We start from the raw sequence: 18635 nt of genomic DNA on the forward strand, positions 1-18635 counted from the left end.
GTTAGGTCTTGTACCAGATACTCAATAGATGGTTATGTGTCTCTCCCTCTAACTTATAGCTTGGAGATAAGTTCTGGCCCAGTTACTCAAGGATAGAGAAATTCAAGACAGGGAGGATCAGGTCAGGTTGGGGTCTAGTGTAATCAGAAGAGGCTCTACAAATTTCCTAGTCCTCAGACAACAGTAGAGTGTAAGAAACGTGGGTTCTAGACTGGGCACTGTGGCTCATGCCTATAATCCCAGCACTGTGGGAGGCTGAGGCAGGTAGATCACCTGAGGTTCGGAGTTCGAGACCAGCCTGGCCAACATGGTAAAACCCCGTCTCTACTAAAAATACAAAAATTAGCCAGGCATGGTAGCAAGTGCCTGTAAACCCAGCTACTAGGGAGGCTGAGGCACAAGAATAGCTTGAACCCGGGAGGCGGAGGTTGCAGTGAGCCAAAGTTTATACCACTACACTCTAGCTTGGGCGACAGAGCAAGACTCTACCTCAAAAAAAAAAAAAAAAAAAAAAAAAAAAGAAACACAGGTCCTGGAGACCAAAAGCATCAAATACTATCACTGACTGTGCAAGAAGAAATAACGAATATATAATTCGGTTTAACCACCATTCCTTTCCCCTAAAACCAATCTGAGATTTAATTAAAATTCAATCTAATGTAGGCCTAAGGTGCCTTTGAGAGAGCTAAATTAAGTCAAACACATATTCCTCCCCAGAGTAGATCTGGAATTCTGAGAAAAGCAATCTAGTTTTTTGTTTTGTTTTGTTTTGTTTTTGTTTTTTTATTGAGACAGTCTTGGTCTGTCACCCAGGCCGGAATGCAATGGCGCAATCTCGGCTTCACTGCAACCTCCGTCTCCCAGGTTCAAGCAATTCTCCCTGCCTCAGCCTCCCAAGTAGCTGGGATTACAGGCACCTGCAATCATGCCCGGCTAATTTTTTTATTTTTAATAGAGACAGGGTTTCACCACGTTGGCCAGGTTTGTCTCAAAACTCCTGACCTCAGGTGATCTGCCCGCCTTGGCCTCCCAAAGTGCTAGGATTACAGGCATGAGCCACCGCGCCCGGCCAGCAATCTAGTTTTTTAGAGGTATGTCTGCCCCAATAAGGAGCTATATTATCGGGTATGGCCATAGAGGGGAAGGAGGGAGGCACCTCCCTGACTAGTGAATTTGCTATTTTGTCTGGGAATGAGAGGCTAGGTAGAAAGAAAACTGGAAATCCAGTAATTTAAAAAAAAAAAAAAAAATTTACTTTAGATCTACTTTAAGGTAGGCCTTCATGGAAACTTCACCTCTACTAAAAATACAAAAACAAAATTAGCTGGCATGGTGGCAGGGGCCTGTAGTCCCAGTTACTCGGGAGGCTGATGCAAGAGAATCGCTTGAACCCAGGAGGCGGAGGTTGCAGTGAGCCAAGATCACACCACTGCACTCCAGCCTGGGCAACAAGAGCAAAACTCCATCTCAAAAAAAAAAAGGGGGGGGGGGGGGAAGTATTTAAACTATCCAGTCAATTTATCAAATATGCAAACAAGCCTAGACAATGAGGCTAAATGGACACTGAGAAAAGAAATCTAGTTTCCTGGGGTACCCTCTTCCCATTAAGGAGGAATATTGTAGAATAAGGCCTTAGAAGGTAAGGTCCTCCAGGAAGAGGCTTCTGCCTCAAGGTAACTAGCATTTTGTTCAAACACACCATTGGCAACCATTTAATCATATAACTATATTGTGCAATGATTAGTATCTTTTTTGTAACAAAGGTACTGCAAAATAGCCCATAAAATGAGGAATTAAGTGACTTCTTACAGAAATATTAACATGTGACCATGAATAGATACATTATTTTAGGTCATTAAATGGCTTTACAGACTTGAAAGGAGTATAAGAGGATGTTACCAGAAAGTATTAAGAATCAGAAAACAAAGTTAGAAAAACATGCGCAAGTGAGAGGATTTGACTATTGAATAAGAAAACCCAAAAAGGCCTACGTGCCTCCCACAGCTGGTCCCTAAAGCCTTTTTAATTACATCATTGCATCCCTGGGCACCTCAAGTGAAGAGCACAGAACCTATGTCAACATTCCATATCCCAAACAAAGCATGGCATGCTTTTCTTTATTTTTATGTAACAGTAAGAAATTCAAATTTTCATAGATCTTATGATCTAAAATCCCCAAGTACTTACCTATGATAAAATGGTAAAAAATGACCCAATATTTACCATTCAGTTCATAAATGCAAAAAGCAAAGTAGGTGAAAACTTAAATGTCCCTGGTTTGAAAATAAATTCAACATAATTGGTTTTTATGGACACTCCTATCCAAAAGCTTTCTACTTGTTGGGGGTAGGGGGAGACTTGAAATACATATATATCATTTATAAGTGACATTTTTAGTTATTTTAACTAAATAGATTTGTTGGTTGATATCTGGTAACAAAGGATACCTTAAAGACTAATCAATGTAAGCCGGGCGTGGTGGCTCACACCTGTAATTCTAGCAGTTTGGGAGGCCAAGGTGGGCAGATCACCTGATGTCAGGAGTTCGAGACGAGCCAAGGCCAACATGGTAAAACGCCGTCTCTACTAAAAGTACAAAAATTAGCTGGGCGTGGTGGTGCACGCCTGTAATCTGAGCTACTTGGGAGGCTGAGGCAGGAGAATCGCTTCAACCTGGGAGGCAGTGGTTGCAGTGAGCCAAGATCATGCCATTGCACTCCAGCCTGGGCAACAAGAGTGAAACTGCATCTCGAAAAAAAAAAAAAAAGACTGATCAATGTAACCTAATTAAAAATAAGTCAGCTTTTAAGTGTTTGAGTCTTAATATTTTAAATTTGTATTTTATTTTTTATTTTGTTTTTGAGATAGATTCTCGCTGTGTTGCCCAGGAATGCTGTGGCATGATCTCTGATCACTGCGACCTCCGTCTCCTGGGTTCAAGCGATTCTCCTGCCTCAGCCTCCCAAGTAGCTAGGATTATAGGCACGCAACACCACACCTGGCTAATCTTTGTATTTTTAGTAGAGATGGGGTTTCACCATGCTGGCCAGGCTGGGTTTGAACTCCTGGCCTCAAGTGATCCACCCTCCTCAGCTTCCCAAAGTGCTGAGATTACAGGCATGAGCCACCGCACCCAGTCTAAATTTGTATTTTAACATTTGAATTTTTGTTCTTGGTTTTTCAGTCTTACAAATTCTTGACACTGATTACACTCCATTATTTTATTATTTATTCTTTAATGTAGTATCCAAGGTTATGATAGTCAAATAATTTCCTCTGACAACACGCTCTTCACAGAGCTTTGCTTAGCTCATCACTTCCCTTCATTCAGGTCTCTACTCTCATGTCACAACTCAGTCATTCCCTGACCACATTAACTAAACAGCAACTTTTCACCTCCCAACCTCTGTCCTAAGTCTACCAGTCTCTATTCCCTTTCCCTCTTTTATTTCTCTTCTTAGAAATTTTCACTATCTGAAATTATATATTTATTATCTGACTCCTCTACTAGGCTGTTAGCTCCATGGAGGCAGAAACTGTATCCCCAATGCTGTAGCCCCAGGGCCTAGAATAGTACTTGGCATATAGGAAATGTTTAATATAAATTGGGAAAGATGAAAATAAGAGGTTTTTTTTTCTAAAGACCTCCTGATCACTAGCCAAAATATTTCATTTTTCATAAGTCTGCTAAAACATAAAGTTAGATGAATTTCCTAGTTCATATGAGAATTCAGAAAGCTAAAACTACAAACCTGACTCCTGATGCAGTAGTCTCAACACTGTACCAACCACATATATTAACATGCATAAAAGTTTCTTCACTCCAAGTATATGAAATATTTAACTCAACAACCACCAAAGTCTCACATCATTCACTGTTACCACCAATTCATTAAAAACTTCATTGACTTTTCCTAAAACTGTTATGAGCTTTAAAGTTGAGATTTTTATAGTACGTACCAAAGAACGCCTCATCTGCATTAATATGGTCATAAAGCAGTCAAAGCTGATCATTCCTTCCTGGCTTGAGAGTAGTTTGCTTTTCTCCATGGTATGTACAACTGCCGAAGCTCCCAAAGCCATTTCTATCCATTCAAGAAGATACCGCAATGAGCCTCGTTGAGCTGCCAAACCAAGCAGCAACTCAGAAGCTAATCTACGACCTAAAGTGTCTGCCCCAGAATTAGGAATAGTTACTCCTTTAAGAAATGTTGTTACTTGCGATAAGCAGTCCAAGCCCATAGGAGGAATCTTGCTTTCATTTGCTAATGATAATGGTGGTAAAGAGCTCACAACTTCAATTGCAGTATGAATAACATCGTTGCAAAGACTGAGACCAGGTCCTGACACAGGCATCATCCAACTTTGTCTTAGAAGTGCAAATAATAAACTTAGACCAGTTCGAACACCCATTTCTATAAGTGCATCAGTGCTTGACCGGGGGCGTTCACTAACAGAATGGACATCTGCTGACCCAGAACTGCTCTCTGGAGAATGCTGCTGCTGCTTCACCTTGCCTTTGTCATGGTATTTATTAGAAAGTGCATAAAAGACACGCTGGAGTACAAGCAGTCGTTTTCTAAGTGCCCCAGCAAACGGAGAATCCGAACACACCATCTTTGCCAATGCTAGCTGGCTGCTAAGAAGGGCATCCAAATAGTGGTCCTGCTCATCACTTGAAAGAGACTCACGTTCAAAGTCTGGCAACTGTGGTCCTTTGAGGCATAAAACTTGTTGGGGCAAAGGTACTACTTCCTTATTGCTAACCAGTTTAGAATACAGAACAGCAACTCCCTCTCTTGTAGCAATAGATTCACTGTCCTCTGTAATCCAGGAGCTGTTCAAGTGTTCAAGCCATTTCAGCTTCACTGGTGGAATCATAGTTGCCATGTTGATTTATCCTTCAGCCATTAGTCCTGCAAAGGAAGAAGAGAAAACAGTCAAAAACATACAGAGGATTCATAAAATGTTCTAAAATTTCATCTTACATTACAATTAATTATTTCAAACTGGTGAAATGCGACCGGATGCGGTGGCTCACGCCTTTAATCCCAACACTTTGGGAGGCCGAAGCGGGCTGATCACTTGAGGCCAAGAGTTCAAGATGTTCCTGGCCAACATGATGAAACCCCATCTCTAAAAATATGAAAATTAGCCAGGCATGGTGGCACATACCTCTAGTCCCAGCTACTTGGGAGGCTGAGGCAGGAGAATCACTTGAACCTGGGACGCGGAGGTTGCAGTGAGCCGAGATTGCACCACTGCACTCTAGCCTGGGCAACAGAGCAAGGCTCTCTCTCTCTCAAAAAAAAAAAAAAAAAAAAAAAAAGTCTGGAAGTTCATGGCACTGTACGAATGTCACCATTTTAGCTTTGATAAATGTACTATGGTTATCTACTAAGATATTAACATTAGGGATAAATGGGTGAAGGGTATATGGAAACCGTACCATCTTTGCAACTTTTCTGTAAATCTAAAATTCCAAAACACAAAGTTTATTTTAAAAAACAGTAATTTCTTTAGATGTACCTTTTCCATTCAGTTCTGATTCCACTGTCAGTGTAACAGTGGGTTCTACACGCCAATGACTCCCAAATTTTTTTATCTCCAACCCAGGCCTTCTCCCTAACTCCAAATTCATATACACAATTGCCTACTTGGCCCCTCCACATGGCTATCTGTTTCGGTTATGGCTGGATATCTCAAAATTAACATATCCAAAACTGAGCTCCTAATCTACCGCTACCACCACCCCACCCAAACCTGTCCCTCCTATAGACTTCTTCCTCTCAATAAATGGTAACTCCATCCTTCTACTTCCCTAGGCCAAACTTTGGGACTCATAATTATAGAATGGAACACCCACTTTGGAAAGGTGTCTGGCAGTTTCTCATAAAACGAAACATATATCTAACCCTATGACCCAAAAATTCCTCTCCTAAAGATTTATCCAAAACAAAACACAAGTCCATAAAAATACTTCAATCAAAATAGTGGCTGCCTCTAGAGGGTGACGGCATGAAGTGCCTGTGAGGAGCTTGAGGAAACTTCTTGAGGTTATATTCTATGTCTCAATACTGGTGTGGAATACACAGGTTGTACGTTTGTTAAAACCTAGTGGGCTGGGCATGGGCTCACATCTTTAATCCTAACACTGAGGGAGGCCGAGGTAGGAGGACTGCTTGAGCTCAAGAGTTTGAGACCAGCCTGGACAACACAGTGAGATCTCGTCTCTACATAAGAAAACAAAAATAAAAAAATCAGTGAAAGTGCACTTGAGATTTTTACATTGCATTGCATGTAAACTTTACCTCAACAAATACTGAATAGTTAATGACATGCAAGCTGAAGTATACTCGAGGGAAGTAAATAGACATCTGTAATTTATTTTGAAATGCATCAGAAATAAGATGCATTGATATATGTATTTTATATATACACAAAATTTTTAATTACAAAATATTGCAGGGAAGGTGTCTCTCAAGCAAGTCCCCAGAATGTCACTTATGATAGCTGGTAACAGAGAAAGATCCTCAATCACCGAAGGGAATTTAATTTTCATGATATAGGCAGATCATCAAGAAAGCACTCCAGTGATAAAGATTCCAGACTACAGTAATTAAAAGGAGTTTCTTATTTCTCAATATGCCCTGTTAAATTCTAAATATAAAATCTGATGACACTTGCCTTCACAAGTTTATGATTACTATGCTTAATTCATGTTTCTAAGATACTCGGAAAGTATGCACTGAGGAGGGGGGAAATCATGATCCTCCACCCCACCCTGACTTCATTTGGTATTAAACACCAGCATTGTGCAGAGGACATAAAAGTGCCTTATTTACCTCCATCCCTTCCCACATAAGCCATATGTAATTGTGCTCTTTTAAATTTGGAAGCTTTAATAGCTGTACAGGGATATGTTGTTATTCTAATTTGTATTTCCCTAATTACTAATAAATCTGAACATCTTAAGTTTGTTGGTCATCTGGATATGCTCTTCTGGGAAATACTTATTCATGCATTTTCCTATTTTGTTATCTTGTCAACTTGTAAAAGTTTTTTGTATTTTATCACAGTCTGTCCTCAACATTGTAAATATTTCTTCTAAATCTATCTTTTACAAACACACATATCTTTTATTTTATAGCTTCTGTTTTCCATTCTTGGTCAAAAGAGTATCCCTGCCCCACTCTCACACCCAGATTCCACATGAATTCTAGATTATCATCACCTACATAAAAACCACCTTGATATTCTTGAGAGTTTTTTTTTAAGAAAACACCTGAGTCTTTAGTCCATCTGGAATTAAAATAAATTCTACATTCATCTGGAAGTTTAATACACTCTATATGGCACAGGCTGAGTCCAATTTTATTGTTTCCAGGTAGAAGGCTAGTTATGCCACCACCATTTATTAAGTAATCCAGGACTTCTACATAGTTGAAGGCAATGGCAGCTGCACAGCTATCTGCCCAAAATTTCATCCCCAAACAGTAAAAAAAACAAGAAGGAAAAATTAAATTCTATACCAAACCACACCTGTAGCATAACTTGAAGACACAGAATGCCAAATTGCAAATAATTGCAAATAAAAAGAGAAAAAGTCAACCAATTCAGGGTACATGCTCTCACCTCCATCCACCCACAAGGCTTTGTGGCAAGCAAAGGCAGACTAAGAAAAACTGCAGAAAAGACAGAGGAGCAAGGCTAGTGAAGGCACCTAAAAATGATTTGTAGTGACTCCCAGAAAGATTAAATCCACACCGTATCTGAAAACACTGGAAAAGTATCTGGGCAGATCAGAGCACAGACTACAGGGAAGAGATTTCAAGTACCTTTAATTTAAAGCAGAAGGCATGGTTTAAAAGAGCAGGTGCAATTAAAAAAGACGAGTGTTAAATAAGCATTTGTTGAAATGCAGAGGAAAGAAAAAGCAAAAAGGAAGAGAGAAGCATGCTTTAACAACTGAGCGGTGAAGGGTAAAAGAAGAAAAAGGGGAAATACTTAGTGTCCTGCAAGACAAAATAGACCCATAAAATTGAAGACAGAACAACCCTTTCCTCAAATAAAACAAACAACATTTCTGCTATTGTATTTGGACTTTGCTACATTGACTGAAGATAATGCAATTAAGAATATTATAAAATACTCAATACCATAAAAATGAACATAAGAAAACTCAAGTGCATACAGAGCTATTGCAGAAAACAAAAAAAAAATTAAATTTCACATTTATCAATTGAGGGAAATTCCCTGATAACAACAAAGCAAAAGAAAGTTTAAGTTAACAATCCAAACAAAATTAAATAAACTGAAACATATGATGATATGAAAAACCCTGAATCAAAAATTCAAAAACTGAAAGCAGAAATAGACAAAAAGGAAGAAAAAGAAGAAAAGGAAAGGAAAGAAGAAAGGGAAAGAGGTAACTGAACTCAGAAAAGAAATATGAAGAAAAAGTCAAAATTATCTCAGCAATGAAGAATGAATTATAAAAGCGTTCAAGGAAGAGTAGACTCAATGACATAAAGAAAAATAAAAAGGATCAGAGAGAAATAAGTGGAAACAGAAGATAAGAAAAAAAGAGTAATATTCACATTATTGGATTACGTGAGGAAGAAAGACACAAACCAAACCAAACAAAAACAGAGCTGGTTTTATAGCTATAATGCAAGAAAACTTTCTAAAATAGAAAAAAATATCTGAATCAATATACAAGGTACTTGGGAAAATTAACCCAGACAATCAACTCCAAGAAATAGCCTAGTAAAACTATTAGATTTCAAAGATAAAGATAAAATCCTAAAGACCTCCAAGCAAAGAGATGAAATGACTTTAAAAAGCAAAAGAATTAGCCAGGCATTATTCTAAAACAAAATAGCACAGCAACAGCTTTTATAAAGCAAAAACTACAGGAGATGCAAGGAAACATAAATAGAAATGCTAATAACATGAGACATGAATATACCACTCTCAGTACAACATGGATCAAGTGAACAAAAATAAGAAAACAGAAGATCTAAACAACAAAATAATTCACTTCACCACTAATAGGATCTATTTCTAGATTCTCTATTCCAGTCCACTTGTCTATTCTTACAATAACAGCGACTTGATTAAAATAGCTTTATAAATGTATAAATGTTCTGATGACTGGTAAGGAAAGTCTCAAAAGTTTAAGATTATTTTATTCAGGCCAGGCATGGTAGCTCACGCCTGTAATCCCAGCACTTTGGGAGGTCGAGGCGGGCGGATCATGAGGTCAAGAGATGGAGACCATCCTTGCCAACATGGTGAAACCCCGCCTCTACTAAAAATACAAAAATTAGCTGGTCGTGATGGTGCGCGCCTGTGGTCCCAGCTACTTGGGAGGCAGAGGCAGGAGAATCGCCTGAACCCAGGCGGTAGAGGTTGCAGTGAGCCAAGATCACACCACTGCACTCCATCCTGGTGACAGAGGGAGACTCCGTTTCAAACAAACAAACAAACAAACATAAGATTATTTTATTCCATTATATGCCATCCCTTCCAACACACTACTGAGGTTCTAATCTGAATTGCATTAGATTTATGTATTTTCAGAAAATAGACATTTTTATGAAATTTGTTCATCCAAGGACAAAGTGTGCCTTTCTATTTGTTCCTATCCTATTTTAGATTTTCTTCATGTAAGTCCTGTGCTTTTCTGTTGATTCTTAAGTATTTCTGATTTTGTGATTACTATGAATGGAATTTCCTCATTTCCATTTCTGGTTAATTACTGCTATCTAGTCATCTGGGTAAATCCATATATTTTCCAAAATTATACAAAAATAGAACAGGAAATGAATCAAAGAAACAGAGGCCATCTAACAACAGGAAACAAAGGAGGAAAACAAGCAAGTATTAAAATGGTAAAACAGATACTAAAGGTCAGCTATAAGACCAAGCACAGCTACTACATCAACATCTGTAAAATTCACCTATTAAAACCAAAAGACAAAGATTGATACGAAATAATAACAATAATCTATATGCTAACTGAACAAAACATACATGAAAGTAGTTATGGCCCAAAATTTATCATCTCTGCTATAAATTAAATGTATATAACTATAAATCTAATAAGTAAATCATTTTTAAAATGTATACCCTATCTATAAGCAATGGATCTAAAACAAGTGATTTCAAAATGTTGAAGATAAAATGTAGGGTAATGATATAACAAACAAATGCAACCAAAAAGAGTATCATCTATTAGGTAATAAATAGGACAAAAAGGGTTACTTAGTAACGACGAACAGTATAATTACTAATAAAATAAAACTATCACAAACCTTTATGTACAAGCAGAGTAATAAAACAATAAAGCAGAAACCACAGAAAACATAGGAAAAATGGCAACCACAGTAATAGAGACTTAAATACAGCCATACCTCAATTATGGCGCTTGACTTTACTGTGCTATACAGACACTGCATTTTTTTTTACAAATTGAAGGTTTATGACAACCCTGATTTGAGCAAGTGTATTGGTGTCATTTTTCAAAAAATATATGTTCACTTCATGTAACTGTGTCACATTTTGGTAATTCTTACAATATTTCAAACTTTTCATTATTATTATAACTGTTATGGTAACCTGTAATCAGTAAGCTTTGATTGTTACTATTGTAATTGTGTGGGGGTGCCACAAAGCACACCCATATAAGACGGCAAACTTAATCGATAAATTGTATGTGTTCTGACTGCCCCACCAACCAACCATTCCCCAGTCTCCCTACCCTTGGGAGTCCCTATTGCCTAAGACACAACAATATTGAAATTAGGCCAACTAATAACCCTACAATCGCCTCTAAGTGTTCAAGACAAAGGAAGACACCATGTCCCTTTAAATCAAAGGCCAGAAATGATTAAGTTTAGTGAGGAAGGCAGGCCAAAAGCTAAGCCTCTTGCGCCAGTTACCCAAGTTGCAATGCAAAGGGAAAGTTCTTAAAGAAACCAGAAGAGCCACTCCAATGAATATATAAATGATAAAGAAGTGAAATTGCCTTTTTCCTGATGTGGGGAAAGTTTAAGTGGTCTGGATAGAATATCAAACCAGCCACAACATGCCCTTAAACCAAAGCTTAAGCCAGAGCAAGGCCCTCTCTTCAACTGTATGAAGGCTGAGAGAGGTAAGGAAGATGCAGAATTGTTTGAAGTTAGCAGAGGTTCACTCATGAGGCTTAAGGAAAGAACCTGTCTCCACAACATAAAAGTGCAAGGTGAAGCAGCAAGTGCTGATGTAGAAGCTGCAGAAAGTTATCCAGAATATCTACCTAAGGTAATTGATGAAAGTAGTTACATTAAACAACAGATTTTCAATGTGGACAAAATAGCCTTCTATTGGAAGATGCCATCTAGGACTTTCACAGCTAGAAATAATTCAATACCTGCCTTCAAAGGACAGGTTGAGTCTCTTGCTAAGGGCTAATGAAGCTGGTGGACTTAAAGTTGAAGCCAATGCTCTTTTACATTCTGAAAAACCTACGGCACCTAAGAAGTATTATAAATCTACTCTCCCTGTGCTCTATAAATGCAACAACGAAGCCTGGATGACAGCACATCTGTTTACTATACAGTTTACTAAACATTTTAAGCCCACTGTTAAGACCTACAGCTCAGAAAAAAGTTTCCTTTCAAAACATTACTGTTCACTGACAATGCACCCAGTCACTCAAGAGCTCTACTGGAGATGTACAAGGAGATTCATGTTGTGGTCATGCCTACTAAACACAACATCCATTCTGCAGCACATGGATAAAGAAGTCATTTTGATTTTCAAGTCTTATTATTTAAGAAATACATCTTGTAAGGCTACAGCTGCCATAGATAGTGATTCCTCTGAGATCTGGGTAAAGTCAATAGAAAATGTTCCGGGAAGGATTCACCATTGTAGATGCCATTAAGAGCATCCATGGTTCATGGGGAAAAGGCCAAAGTATCAATATTAACAAGAGTTTGGAAGAAGTTGATTCTAACCCCCACGGATGACTTTGAGACGTTCAATACTTCAGTGGAGGAAGTAACTGCAGACATCATGGAAACAGCAAGAGAAGTAGAATTAGAAGTGGAGCCCGAAGATGTGATTGAATGCAGCAATCTCATGATAAAACTTTAACGGATGAGGTGCTTCTTATGGATGAGCAAAGAAAGTAGTTTATTGAAATGAAATATATTGCTGGTGAAGATGCTGTGAATATTACTGAAATGACAACAAAGGAATAGAATATTACATAAATTTAACTGATAATGCAGTAGCAGAGTTAGAGAGGACTGACTCCTTTTGAATTTTGAAAGAAGTTCTACTGTGGGTAAAATGCTATCAAACAACATTGCATGCTACAAAGAAATCATTCATGAAAGGAGGAGCCAATCAATGCAGCAAACTTCACTGTTGTCTTAAGAAATTGCCAAAGTAATCCCAACCTTTCAGCAACCACCATCCTGATCAGTCAGCAGCCATCAACATCAAGGCAAGACCCTCCATGAGCAAAAACATTACAACTCTTTGAAGGCTCAGAGGACTCTCAGCACTTTTCAGCCAAAAAAAGAAAAGGACTTTTTAATTTAGGTACGTACATTTTTTAGACATAATGCTATTTTACACTTAACAGACTACAGTGTACGCTACACATAACCTTTATATACACTGAGAAACCAAAAAAACTGTGTGACTTGCTTTACTATGACATTGGCTTTACTGTGATTTATTTGCTAAGCTGTACTTTTTGTTTTATTGCAGTGGTCTGGAACTAAACCACAGTATCTCTAAGGTATATGCCAGTACTTGACAAATAAGGCAAAGTACAACAGTATATAAACTACCAGTCCTTAAATCTATTGGTAGACCATGAATTCCTTTGAGAATCTGATAAAAGTTGTGGACCCCGACTCCCCAAAGAATAAAACTCATGCTTATACTCATAAAAATATGAGCAAATTTCCAAAGGTTTCCTGGATGTCCGTCCTGAAGTCATCTACTAATCCAAAATCATAAATCTAATCTAAAATATTATGCATATCCCAAAATATGTTCTTTTTATGTACCAGTGGAAAATATTTTCAAATTGACCATTATACAACAAATAATTCAAAAATATACACATAATTTAGACCACAGTTCTAGCCAGAAAGTAGGGAAACCAAAAAGTATTTACAAAACAAGTAAAAGGAAGCAATCTTCAAGACACACTGTTAGAAAAGAAAAATATGCAGTTTCTGTATACTGTAATAGTTCATATACAGTAATACAACTATATGAAAAAGGTTTATATATTCATATATCATGTTCATAAATGCATGGAATAAATGCTGAAAACATTTTTTTAAAACCTAGGAACACTAGTTGCCTCTGGGGGAAGGAGAACTGGGTTACTGGGAGCTGGGGTAGGAAAGATATCTGTTCTTCACTGCAAAAACTTGAATTTCTTATATGTGCATGTATTATCAGTGCAAATATTTTTTTTTCTTTTTGAGATGGAGTCTCACTCTTGTCATCCAGGCTGGAGTGCAGTGGCGCAATCTCAGCTCACTACAACCTCCGCCTCCCGGGTTCAAGCGACTCTTGTGCCTCAGCCTCCCAAGTAACTAGGACTACAAGCGCCTGCTACCAAGCCCAGCTAATTTTTTTTGTACTTTTAGGAGAGTTGGGGTTTCACTGTGTAGGCCAGGATGGTCTCCCTCTCCTGACCTCAGGTGATCTGCCCACCTTGGCTTCCCAAAGTGCTGGGATTACAGGTGTGAGCCACTGCGCCTAGCCTAACAGTGCAAATTTTTAAAAAACATTTTTAAAGAAATCCAAAACAAGGCAAAAGCTAAATTTTTGGAAACTAAGTTTCTTAGACAAAGAGAGGAAGGGGAAAGGAGTTACAAATTATCTAGAAAGTTACATAAAGGAAACATTTATCAAAATAAAGGGAATGTAGTCAAAGTTGACTCAAATAAATATATAAAGACTTAAATGCTCCATTTATAAGTAAGAATTAAATGAAAGTCAGGTGTGGTGGCTCACTCCTATAATCCAAACATTTTAAGAGGCCAAGGTGGGAGGAAGCTTTAGGCCAGGAGTTCAAGACCAGACTGAGCAACATAGCAAGACACTGTCTCGACAAAATGTTTAAAAATTATCTGGGCGTATGGTGGTACACGACTGTGGTCCCAGCAACTTAGGCTTGGGAGGATCACTTGAGCTCAGAAGTTCAAAGCTGTGAGCTATGATTGCACCACTGCACTCCACTCTGGGCGACAGGATGAGGCCAAGTCTCTTTAAAAAAATTTAAATATATTAATAATTCAATTCAAAAATAGAAAAACAAAATAAGAACATTAAGCTGGGCATGCTGGCTAACACCTGTAATCCCAACGCTTTGGGAGGCCAGGATCACTTGAGCTCAGGAGTTCAAGACCAGCCTGCACAATATGGAGAAACCCCATCTCTACAAAAAATACAAAAAATTAGTCAGGCATGGCAAGGCATGATGTGGTCCCAACTACTCGGGAGGATGAGGTGGGATGATCCCTTGAGCTCAGGAGGTCAAGGCTGCAGTGAGTCAAGATCATGCCACTACACTCCAGCCTGGGCAACAGAGTGATACCTTGTCTCTAAATAAATAAATAGGGAAGCAGAAGGGGAAGAAAAGGGAATTAGTAAATTAGAAAAATTCAAAAACAACAGGATGGATATCTCAGAGAGATGATTTTTCTTTTTCTTTTTTAGAGACTGGGGTCTCACCGTGTTGTCCAGGCTGGTCTTGAACTCCTAGACTTAGACAATCCCCACTCTGGCCTCCCAAAGTGCTGGGATTACAGGTGTGAGCCACCATGCCCGGCCCAAGAGATAATTCTTTAGTGGAAAAAATGAAAACAATTAGCTAACAAAATTAAGGGGGAAAAAAAGACAAAACATAAGGTACTCAATATTATAAATAAGAATGGAAAGATAAGCTGGATGCACTGCAGAGTGCCTGTAGTCCCAGCTACTTAGCAGATTAAAGTGAGAGGACTGCTGAAGGCCAGGAGTTCGAGGCTGCAGTATGCTATGATTGTGCCTAAGAATAGCCACTACACTCCAGGCTAGGCAACACAGCAAGACCCTGTTTCTATTTTTTTTTTTTTTTTTTTTTAAAGGAAGAATGGAAAGACAGCTATGAAGAGCAGTTTGGTGGTGTTATCTCAAAAAATTCAAAACAGAGTTTCCATATGGCCCAACAATTCGACTCCCAGATCTATACCCAAGTAAACTGAAAACTTGTACACGGTCATTGGAGCATTACTCGTAATAGCCAAAAAGTGGAAACAACACAAATGACCATCAAGATATGAATGAATAAACAAAATGTCGTATAATCTATACAGTGGAATATTAATCAGCCATAAACAGGAATGAAATACTGATACATGCTATACTTTGAGCCTTGTAAACATTCTGCCAATTGAAAGATGTCAGACATAAAAGGCTACATACTGTATGATTCTATTTATAAGAAATGTACAGGATGGCCAAATGCATACAGATAGAAAGTAGAATAGTAGTTGCCAGAGGCTAGATAGGAAGGGAAAATGGAGAAACTGGTTAGTGAGTATTTTACTTTGGAATTATGAAAATGTTTTGGAACTAGATAGAGATGGTAGTTGCACAATACTGTGAAAGTACTAAATGCCACTAAATCGCTCATTTTAAGATGGTTAATGGTACGCGATGTGAATTTCAACTCGATTATTGACTGACTGATTGACTGATTGAGACAGAGTTTCACTCTTGTTGCCCAGTCTGGAGTGTAATGGCACGGTCTCAGCTCACTGCAAACCTCTGCCTCCCAGATTCAAGCAATTCTCCTGCCTCAGCCTCCCAAGTAGCTGGGATTACAGGCGCCTACCAACATGCCCGGCTAATTTTTGCATTTTTAGTAGAGACAGAGTTTCACCATGTTGGCCAGGCTGGTCTTGAAGTCCTGACCTCAAGTGATCCGTCCACCTCGGCCTCCCAAAGTGCTGGGATTACAGGTGTGAGCCACCATCCCCAGCCTCAATAAGTTATTATTATAATATTATTATTTTTGAGATGGAGTCTCACTCTGTCACAAAGGATGGAGTGCAGTGGCACGATCTTGGCTCACTGCAGCCTCCACCTCCAGGATTCAAGAGATTCTCCTGCCTCAGCCTCCTGAGGAGCTGGGACTACAGGTGTGCACCACCACACCCGGCTAATTTTTGTATTTTTAGTAGAGAAGGGGGTTTCGCCATGTTGGCTAGGCTGGTCTCAAATGCCTGACCTCAGGTAATCCACCCACCTCAGCCCCCCGAAGTGCTAGGATTACAGACATAAGCCACAATGGCCGACCAATAAATCATTTAAATTAAAAATATATATATATATAGCAGATTAATGCTTCACCAAAATGAACTGAGGGTTATGTTACTAAAAGAAGAGAGAATCAATGGTGGGTAAACAAATACTCAAAAAAAGTTGGTTACATCAAGAATGACTCTGATGAGTCAAAATATTACAGAGCCAGACTTGGTGGCACACGTCTACAGTCCCAGCTACTTGGGAGGCTGAGGCAGGAGGATCACTTGAGGCCAGGAGTTCAAGGCTGTAGTGCACTATTATCACTCCTGGATAATACAGCAAGACTCCATCTCTTAAAAAAAAAAAAAAAACAAAAAAAAAAACTTACTAACCTAATGACAATATGGCAAATTCCTGACTCTACAAATAATACAAAAAATTAACCAGGTGTGGTGGTGCATGCCTGTGGTCCCAGCTACTGGGGAGGCCACTTGAGCCCAGAAGGTCAAGGCTGCATGAGCCAATATTGTGCCACTGCACTCTAGTCTTGGCGACAGAGTGAGATCCTATCTCAAACAAATAAACAAAAAAAAACTTACAAGCCAGTTTCATCAAATTGAATTCAAAGGAAAGAAAGTTCAAGCGCATTTAAAGAATAGGAAGTAGATCAGAATAGCTAGAATACGTGAAGACATTAATATAAAATTGTAGGAAAATGAAAGCAGTTCAGAATGTGAAAAAGTTAAACAAATGAATTTTGATTTTTATTTTATAATCTATTACAAGTCAGACTGATTTGGGGAACAAAAGTGTTATCTGCACCTAACACAGCATCTGATACCTATACGCCCTCAATGAAGGATGCATTTCAAAAAACCCCAATTTGACAGTTGTTTACTGTAAATTGGAGAATGGGGATAATATAGTTGGGATACTACTGAAATAAATCAGTAATGAGATTTAAAGAAACTATACTTGCAACAAAACAAAGCTCTGACTGTTTTAAGGAAGAATTCTATCTATTATGACTTCAACAGATAATTCCTAAGCTACTTTAAATGTTTTAGGGCATAGAGCAAAGAGTCTCAGTTCTTTTTAAGCAGTCAATAAAGTAACAATACCAAAACTCAACGAAGCACAAAAAGTACAACTGTAATACTACCACAATTGTGGATTTCATAATCTACAATTAATAAAAATCTGCAATTAAAAATATTAGCAGCCGGGCGCAGTGGTTCACGCCTGTAATCCCAGCACTTTGGGAGGCTGAGGCAGGTGGATCACCTGAGGTCAGGAGTTCGAGACCAGCCTGACCAACATGGTAAAACCCCATCTCTACTAAAAATACAAAAATTAGCTGGGTGTGGTGGCAAGTGCCTGTAATCCCAGCTACTTGGGAGGCTGAGGCAGGAGATCGTGCCACTGCACTCCAGCCTGGGCAACACAGCAAGACTTCGTCTCAAAAAAAAAAAAAAATTAGCAAGGAAAACGAGAAAGTACATTAATAGGGGTTCACTCCAGGAATATAATGATGGCTCAACATAGAAAAATCTACTAACATTAACCAATTTCATATTATGTTGAGATGTTAAAAATACACTTGATAAAATGCAACATCCCTTCTTAATAAAAAATCTACTAATAAAGCAGGAATAAAAGGTTTTTAAAAATGACTTACAACTACATATCACAAAACAAAACCATCAGTAGCATTGACTCTAGAGTCAAGTAGAAGGTAAGAGTGCCCACTTGTCACCACTATTATCAATAATGAAATTGAGGTCCAGCATGGTGGCTTACGCCTATAATCCCAGCACTTTGGGAGGCAGAGGCGGGCAGATCACCCAAGGTCAGGAGTTCAAGACCAGCCTGGTCAACATGGTGAAACACATCTCTACTAAAAATACAAAAATTAGCCAGGCGTGGTGGCACATGCCTGTAATCCCAGCTACTTGGAAGGCTGAGGCAGGAGAATCGCTTGAACCCAGGAGGTGGAGGTTGCAGTAAGCCACGATGATACCACCCAGGTCGCTCCAGCCTGGGTGACCAAGCGAGCCCTGTTTCAAAAAAAAAAAAAGAAAGAAGAAAAGGAAGGCAGGGAGGGAGGGAGGGAGGAAACAAACAAATGAATGAACGAATGAAAGGGGGAGGGAGGGGAGGAGAGGGGAGGGAGGGGAGGAGAGGGGAGGGAGGGGAGGAGAGGGGAGGGAGGGGAGGAGAGGGGAGGGAGGGGAGGAGAGGGGAGGGAGGGGAGGAGAGGGGAAGGAGGGGAGGAGAGGGGAGGGAGGGGAGGAGAGGGGAGGGAGGGGAGGAGAGGGGAG

General features: G+C 39.1%; 1 protein-coding gene across 2 annotated transcripts in view; it reads right to left on the reverse strand.

Annotated features, from left to right (window-relative positions):
• HERC1 (HECT and RLD domain containing E3 ubiquitin protein ligase family member 1) overlaps window positions 1-18635 on the reverse strand; it is a 219080-nt gene that overhangs the window by 160340 nt on the left and 40105 nt on the right. For both annotated transcript variants that reach the window (XM_073012219.1, XM_008016333.3), the window contains exon 2: window positions 3961-4916. In XM_073012219.1, coding sequence (XP_072868320.1) covers window positions 3961-4890 — 930 coding nt within the window. In that variant the 5' untranslated portion in view covers window positions 4891-4916. The remainder of the gene's footprint in view (window positions 1-3960; window positions 4917-18635) is intronic.

This window comes from Chlorocebus sabaeus, chromosome 26 (assembly GCF_047675955.1).
Source record: "Chlorocebus sabaeus isolate Y175 chromosome 26, mChlSab1.0.hap1, whole genome shotgun sequence".
NCBI lineage: Eukaryota > Metazoa > Chordata > Mammalia > Primates > Cercopithecidae > Chlorocebus > Chlorocebus sabaeus.